This window comes from Micromys minutus, assembly GCF_963924665.1.
Source record: "Micromys minutus genome assembly, chromosome: 30".
NCBI lineage: Eukaryota > Metazoa > Chordata > Mammalia > Rodentia > Muridae > Micromys > Micromys minutus.
Genome location: NC_137965.1, coordinates 30,956,238 through 30,964,940, shown reverse-complemented (window position 1 = coordinate 30,964,940; position 8,703 = coordinate 30,956,238). Strand labels below are relative to the sequence as shown.

General features: G+C 41.8%; 1 protein-coding gene across 1 annotated transcript; it reads right to left on the bottom strand.

The window, feature by feature from the left end:
* Positions 1-3,147: 3,147 nt before the first annotated feature.
* Positions 3,148-4,239, bottom strand: LOC308439625 (fMet-Leu-Phe receptor; the record flags this gene model as incomplete). The annotated part of the gene is made up of 1 exon (XM_080941513.1): positions 3,148-4,239. One exon carries the CDS (start codon positions 4,237-4,239, stop codon positions 3,148-3,150), a length of 1,092 nt encoding a protein of 363 aa, XP_080797639.1.
* Positions 4,240-8,703: the final 4,464 nt, after the last annotated feature.

The window sequence follows — 8,703 nt, the reverse complement described above, 5'->3', positions numbered from 1 at the left end:
GGGCCAGGGAAAGATGGCTCACTGGGTAAAGTGCTCACCATGGAAGCATGAAGACCTGACTTCAGATCCCCAGAACCCATTTAAAAGAAGAGAACAGCAGTGCACACCTCTGATGCCAGAGCTACTGAAGGTAGAGACAAGGAGGACTCCACAGTGCACTGGCCATCTGGTTTACTAAGTTTGTGTTCTCTGAATTCACTGAGAAGCTCATTGTCAAGACAAGGGGGAGGACAATAGAGGGAGATGTCTGACATTAACTTCTCACATCCAGATGCATCTACACACACAAACACAGGCATAGGCAAACACACAATCATGATCAAGTATGCATATCTAGATATGCATATGCACACAGGATTTAAAGATCATCCTTGGTTTAGAGTGCATGAAATCTTTCCGAAAGCCAACAAAAAACAAGCAAGCAAATAAACAACAACCAAAAACCAGGCTTTCACAGTTATTTATACGTCTGTGTGACTTGGTTGCAAATCAAATATTTTCTCAGAAGGTTTTTCTTTTAAAAGTTTGTCTCTAATTTTTATTAGTTCTTTGAAAATTTTAGACAGTGTATTTTAATGTTTTAAAAAAGAACACCCCTCCCATAAGCTTCCAGTTGTCAATAAATCCTCATGCTTATTTCTCCTTTCCATACTGGGATGTGATCTGGTTTGAGTTTGCACAGGCTTTGTTCACACTGTTATATTCCTGCGATGATCCTTGAACCTTGGAAGGGTTGTGCGTGATACAAATTTTTCCATTTAGGGTTAAACATTCATTAGTCTCTTGTTCTCTACACCAACTGGGGGTCTCTGAGTTCATTATTATCTCCAGGACGTAAAAGCTTCTCAGATGGAAGTTGAGGAATATGCTAATCTATGTATCGAATGATAGTCCCTATGATATCAACACTACGTTTATTTAGCAGAACAGGAGGTTTTGTCCTAGGGTCTCTGAGCCTCCAATAATGGCGGCAGATAGGAGTTTTGATTTATGGAGTGAGCCTTAAGCCCAGTCACTCCCATTATGTTTACACCAGTGTTGTACCAATGGGTATGTCTTGCCAGGATGGCTGCTTTCACAGCTCTCCGTATTCACAAATGGGTAAGACTGGTGATTCCTTTTCTCTTCTGAGAGTGGGAATAGCACCTCTTAGCACGATATAGCTATGTCCTAGATCTATACAGTTCCAATAAAAACATGACACTGGCCTACAAGCAAACTCATTGATCACTGAAATAGGATCGAAAATCCAGATATAAGTCTACACCCCCAAAAGCATGTAATTAAAACGACAACATAAACCCCATTTTTCTCCTTTTAAGGACCCATTTGTCTTCAATTAAGGACCAGGTCTGATTTTGAGAAAAGGCCATATGCCACCAGCTCCAGGAACAAGCAAACCATAAGGCCCAGAAACTAGGCCATAGGTACTAGCTCAAGGGACAGACCATAACATCCAGAACAAAACCATAAAACCTTTTCCCAAAGAACAGCCTGGGCGTAATCACAAAACGGGAGAAATATCTTATTTCAGAATGGGCCATTTGTGCTGGGAATTTGTCTTATGTCATCCTATGCTTGAATGTTTATGACATAGTAATGCAGACCACTGACCACCTGTGACCTCCTAGCACCCACCAATAAAATTTTAGATACTCCTTCCAGAGGTTTCCTTAAAGCAGGCCTGGACACTTTTGTTTGGCATTGCCACTTCAAAAGATTGTTGGTCCCCGAAAGCCGGTTGTTTCTGCAGAACAAACACTCCTTGTTTTTAACTTTGCATACTACTGAGTCTGGGGTCTTCCTTCAGTGATTTTTCAGACCCTTACATTAATATTTAATGAAAAGACTGGTAGTGCATATGGCAGTAGACAGAATCTTCAATAAATGATGCTGGTTAAACTTTATAGCTATATGTAAAAGAAAAAAGCTGTATCTTTATTCTCACTGTACAACATTCAACTCTGAATGGAACAAGGACCATAATATCAAGTGTAGTACCCTGAACTTGATATAGAAAAAGAGCAAAGGATACATGAGAACTCATTGGCTTAGGAAAGGTTTATTTATTTACTTATTTATTTATTTATTTATTCATTTATTTGTTTGTTTGTTTGTTTATATTGGATAGTCTATGCATTTACATTTCAAATGTTATCCCTTTTCTACAATCCCTTCCCCCTCCCCCTACCATTGTCTCCATGAAGTTACTCACTCTCTCAACCACCCTCTCCGACCTTAGCACCTTGGCATTCCCCTACACTGGGAAAATGAGCCTTCCCAGGACCCATTTATTTCAGAAAATGCTTTCCTCTGCTGTATATGCATGTGGGGTCATGGGTCTCTCCATGGCAAAGTCATTCATTGGTTGGTGTTTTAGTCGATGGGAGCTGTGGTGGGTTTGGTTAGTTGATAATTTTGTTCTTCCCATGGGGTTGCAGACCCTTTCAGCTCCTCCAGTCAAAAAGACTTTTTAAAATGGACTTTAGGTCTCTCTGTCTGTGTAGACTCTGTTCTTCTGATGGGAACAGAGTGCCATGGCTTCTGCCCCTGCGACAGGGTCCCCAGTGTTTGGCTCCATGAGTGTCACTGGCTTGTTTGTATAATAAGGTACATATTTCACATTCCTGTGAGGATTGCACTCCCTGCGAACTCCTTCCTGTTAATGTTTGAAACAGCACCACTCCAGGAGTTAAGAGTGGGATATGTCTCAGCAAAATGCTAAACACTGAGTCCTTCAAGACAGCCCTTGAGGCTGTGGGAAAGAGCTTTAAATATTTGAGTTAGAAAAATGTATAATTTCTTAACTATACAAAATATGAGGATGCAGTATAAATTATGAGGGGTTTCAGAGTCTAAACTAACAAAGGCAGCTGCATTAATAAGCTAGCTTGTCAGAAAGATACAAAGGTAGGCAGATTCCTGTGTTCAAGGTCAGCGTGGGACATAGCAAGACCAGGTATGGTAGAAATGGTAATTTCAGGGCAGAGTTCCACCCAACTAGTATCATCTATGCTTAACAAAGGGAGACCAATCTCTGAATTCTTTTGCAATGTTAAGAAAAACATGTGTGCTTACGGTCAACAGGGACCACCTATAGCACAGTGGAACTCAAAGCAGATGAAGCTGGAAGTTAGAGTCCTTTCTTTACATTGCATTTCCAGTGTTTTCAGAAAGGGAAGTAGAGTTGCTTCCCACATTGGTGCCTGTATCACTGGTCTGAGCTGAGTCCTCACTCAGGGCCCTCTCTAGACTGGCAGGGAGGGAGTGGATTAGTCTTTCTCTGAAGTCCTGGCCCATGAAGACATAAAGTATTGGGTTGAGGCAGCTGTTGAAGAAAGCCAAGGAGGTTGTGATATTCAAAGCAATTACAGTATTTTGAGCCATGCCTTTCAACCGTTCACGGATTTGGATTGTGGATATGAGACCCACTACTTGAAATGGGCACCAGCAGAGAAAAAACGCAGCTACAACAAAAGAGAGAACCCGCAAGGGACGGCTGGATTTGATCAGACCTTGCGTGTGGATTTTAGTGGCTATTAATCCATAGCAAATGGCAACAATGGACATGGGAGTGCAGAACCCAATTATGAACCTGATGATGCCTCTGACAGTAAACATGGTGATGTTCACTTTCTCCTTCTCTACAGGATCTTTGGTCCAGGGGGAGAAGTCTAAAGTACAGGCTGTTTTCCCTGGTCCAAGTTTATTCGGGACTGTGGTCACACGAATGATAACTGGCAAGGTAAGGAGAAATGCACAAATCCAGGGTACAATGATTACCTTCTTGGCCAGGCTCACGGTACGGTGGTTCTGAGCCCAGACTGGATGTAGGACACAAATACAGCGGTCCAATGCTATGAGGGCAATCAGGAAGACACTTCCAAATAGGTTTATGTCTATTATAGTAAATATGAACTTGCACATGAACCAACCAAATGGCCAACGTCCTTCCATGGCCCTGCTGACAATGTAAAATGGCAAAGTAGACGTGAAGCAAAAGTCAGCAATGGCCAAATTCAAGTAGGAGATGGTGGTGACGGTGCGCTGCATGCGGAAACCGGCCACCCAGATCACGAGCCCGTTGCCCAGCACTCCAAGGACAAAGGTGACTGCAAAGATCAAATATGAGAAGACATCCAGAACAATATAGCCAGCAGACAGTGATTGTGTCCTCCGAGACATGTTCATTAGGTTTGCTGCAGACATGTTCATGAGGAGAGACATGTTGGTGTCCATTGTACAGACTCCTAGAACATTAAGAGAGAGGTGTTTATTTATTTGTTTTACCCTTTCTTTTCTCCATGAGACAAGGTCTCAGAAAATATCCCTGCTAGCCTAGAACTTTCTCCATAGACAAAAGTGGCTGCAAACTCATAGAAATCTGCTTGCCTCTTCCTCTCGTGTTGGGATTAAAGGATTATATCATGATACCTGGCTTTATGTTTTCATTTTTCATGTGTGCATATTTTTCTATACATGTATGAATGTATGCATGTATGGGTATGCTTGTGTACCTGTGTACACATGCATGTGGAGCTCTGAAGTTGACATTAGGCATCATCCTTTACCACAACTCCACCCAATTCACTAAGACAGGGTCTCTCCACCAAATCCAGAGCTCATTGCTGTGATGAGTGGATTGATATCTAACCGTGATTGGTAGATTGCTCCAAGAATTGGATCGCTCTACTTCCCTAGGTGGGAATCATCGATGAACCAGTCTGTCCAATGAACACGTAGTTTTCTGGGAATACAAACCCTGGCCCTCACACTTGGACATAAGCATTATAATAACTGAGCCATCTCTTCAGGACCTACTTTTGAAAATGCTACTTCCAAGCAGTTTTCCTTTCCTTTATTACTGTACCCAGTCTACTTCCATTCCCAGTCTGCCATGCTTGAGCTAGAGAAAGCTCATCACTTCCTGACATGCTTATGCATGCTGTCAACCTCTTATCGGATGAGGGAAAGTGAGCCTATTCTTCCACACTCGATAGTGTGTACTCTGCCCACAATGCAATTCGTTGGCTGATGTAAGTCCTTAACTTGCAAGAGAAAAACTAAACAAAACTGGGCAAACAGTACATAGGTAAGATTTGTGTTCACCACTTCAACACAAGATCAAGCCAACAGGATGGGTCAACATTCCAGCAGTCAGTCCTAACTGGGCTGTTAGAAACAGAAGAAGACATGGTGGCAGAGAGGTATGTGCTGGGAGATACCATAAGGCCAGGGGTGTGGGGTTGATCATGTGTGTAACTGACAAAGCAAAAATAGAAAGTTATTGTCAAAAAACTTACATTCAAGTTGGTGCACAAATTTTACTGTAGCATTTTTCATTATAGCTGGAATATAAGAACAACCTGTCCTAGTTTTCTTTTCAAGAGCGATCCAAGAAGAAAGGGGTTCATTTCAGTCTATATTTTATACTCTCTTATGAAGGGAAATCAAGGCAGGAACCTGGAGACAGGAACTGAAGCAGTGGCCATGGAGTAGCGCTGCTCTTTGGCTTGATTTTTATGGATTGCTCAGCACGCTTTCTTATACAAACTAGAACCAGCACGAAGGGTGGCGCCACACACAGTGAGTTGACCCCTATATCAATCATTAACCAAGAAAAGGCTTCTCAGACTAGTCTACAGTCTCAGGGAGGCTCCTCCACAGTTATGGTTCCTTCTTCCCAGATAACTTTAGCATGTATCTAAGTGAGAAAACTAAATGAATTGGATATACGAAGCGTGATATTTTCAATTGATGTATAAAAGGAAGGAAACACATTGATTGTGGTAGCATGTGCCTGTAATCACAGCACTTGGGGCGTGATGGCAAATTTGAGGCCTGTATTATGTAGGATATACAATGGAACTCTCTCAAAAGACTAACCAAAATGATGAAAAATTGACATATAGGATGACAGACACACTTTAGAGGTATAGCAAAAAAGGAATCCAGACACAAAATGTTACATGACACGTCATTCAGCTCGTAACAAATACCCAGAATGGGTAGTTTTACAAGAAGCAGTGTGTTCGTGGGTCCAGGGGCCTGAGGGAGGAGAGAAAAATTATCGCTCAAAGGGTATGGGATTTATTTTCTTTTGAGTGAGGAAATATGTCTAGAATTAGATAGGGATATGGTTGCAAAACATTTTAAATACACTTAATGACACTTAATTTTAAAGTGGTAAAATTTAAGCTGGGTGTGGTGGTGTACACTTGCTATTTCAGCTCTTGGAAGACAGGGCACAAGGACTTGACCCTATGGCTGGCATGGGCGACCTAAGTTCAAGACCAGGCTGGAGTGCATATCATGACCTTGTCTTCGTACAATAAGTGTCTGAGGAGATTGCTCAGTCGGTAAAGTGCTTGCTACAAAATCAGGAGAACCTGAGTTTTCGTGCCCAGCTGTGTACAAAGTGGTAAGGCAACGTGTCTGTCTAAAATCTCGATGCTGGAGGAACACAGATGGGGGGCTCCTTAGGGCACCCAATCAAACTAAACTGGTGAACCCCAAGTCCAGTGAGAGTCTTTTCTCAAAAAATAAAAATGATTGCCTCTTCATGCAAGCAAGCAACAACAACAGTAAGACCAAAAGGAGTAGGTGCATTTTTATTACATTTGTTTTAACGCAGCTTAAATAAAATGTGTGGACATTAGGAAACTGGCGGGGAAAAGCTTCAGTGACCCAGAGAGACAGTGATGAGCTGTCACTCTGCATGAGTACTTCATTACACACCGAACTCTGAACTCCTTTCTTACTCAGGCTTCAGTGGAGCCTTCTTTCCTTTACTGAGAGGGAACATTTCATGAGTAATGGCTTCAGGAGACATCTCTGAAATTGTCTCCTTTAAATTGTTTCTTTTAAATTTGACAATATAATATAATGTCACAATTCCTTCTTTCTTCCTTCTAAACCATATGCTTCCCGACTCCTCCCCTGCTTTCATTCAAGGGTATGGCCTCATCTTTTCATTAACTGTTGTTACAACACACAAACACACACAGGGGGGGGGGAGGGAGGGAAGGAGGGAGGGAGGGAGGGAGAGAGAGAGAGAGAGAGAGAGAGAGAGAGAGAGAGAGAGAGAGAGACAGAGACAGAGACAGAGACAGAGACAGAGACAGAGACACACAGAGAGAGAGTCCTAAATATAACTTTCTCAGAATGCAGATGTCCAGGAAGGCCAGAGATGGTGGATCCCAGATGTGATATGCCTGACTTATGTGCTGACAGCTGGGCGCAGGACCTCTTCAAGAGCATCAGTCACTCCTAACATCTCTCCAAGAAAATGTCTCTCCAGCCTCTGCTTGAGATTATCTTGGTGGAAAGAAATAACGTTCTCTCTATCTGTGAGATATTTTCAGTAGGTTTTAAGGTAAGAAAGGGCAAGAGAGAAAGGAAGGTTCTAACATGTCTGAGATTTCACAGGATTATGTATACAAAATATTGCTCATGTAAAAAATGGCTTCCCCTAATATTAATTGTAGACGTCTTTAAATGAGTCAGAGGGAGTAAAATAAGTTAATAGGACAGGGCATGAAGTAGTGATTGACAAGTAGCATGTACTGAATAATGAAGGTTTATTTTTCATGCATGTGTATTTGTAAACATTCATATAGAGGGAAGAGGTCAATGTCATGTGCCTTCCTAATTACTCTTCACCTTACATTTTTGAGACAAAGTTTCTACTAAGCTTAGAACTATTGGTTGACCAGTAAATTGAAGATACCTGCCTATCTCCATTTGCCCTCACGTGGCAGTCCCAATGCCGAAGTTAAGGACTCACACTATGGCACTTAGCTTTTATGTGGTTGTTGGTGATATGAATAAAGGTCCTCATTGCATAGCAAGCTATTTACTGACTGAGGCATCTCTTCTGCCAGAGGGTTCCCTTATTTTTTGTCATGACACTGAAAATAAAAAAGAATAGACCTGTCTTGAAATATTAAGTTAACTTCTTAAAATTACTCAATCTCTCATTATGAAATTTTGCAGTGGTCTCTTTCTAGCACTGCTTGGCCATACTACTTTGGCAGATTGGTTGACTCGCATAATATTTACTCTAATTTGAGATGGGAAAGAGTAACAATGATCATCATATTTAAAATTCTAGGGAGAAATCTGCTTTCAATACCTCATAAATAATTTTTACATTCCTTGACAGCATGCTGAAATGAAAACGTGGTTAGATACGGTTATGAAAATGTTGAACAGATAGTGGACTAACGTTAATTCCTTCCCAGTCCCTTTCTTTTTCTCCCTCTCCCAACTCTTCCTCCTCTCCTCCTGTTTCACATGAGTTCTTCCTATGGAGCCCTGGCTGGCATGCACCTTTCTATGTAAGTCAGGCTGGCCTTAAACTTACACAGCTCTCTTACATGTGCTTCCCGAGAAGTAGGGTTGCATATGTATGCTGTCAAAACCAGATGTCCCTCATTCTCTTTCTACATTCTGAGTCCCCCTTTTCTCCTTTCTTTTTGTTTTTTGTCTTTTGAGACATGATCTTATGAGTCTTAAATTTCCCAAGGATAGACTTACACTTCCGGTCCTCCTTCCTTCACTCCCTAATTCTGAGATTGCAGGTAGGAGCAATGCTCAGTTTACAAGGTGACTGACTTATGCTTGACGCACCCTCTCCCTTCTGCACTACAATCCCAGCCCTACCACTCTCCTTTCTTTAAATCACCCATGGGACATCCCAAA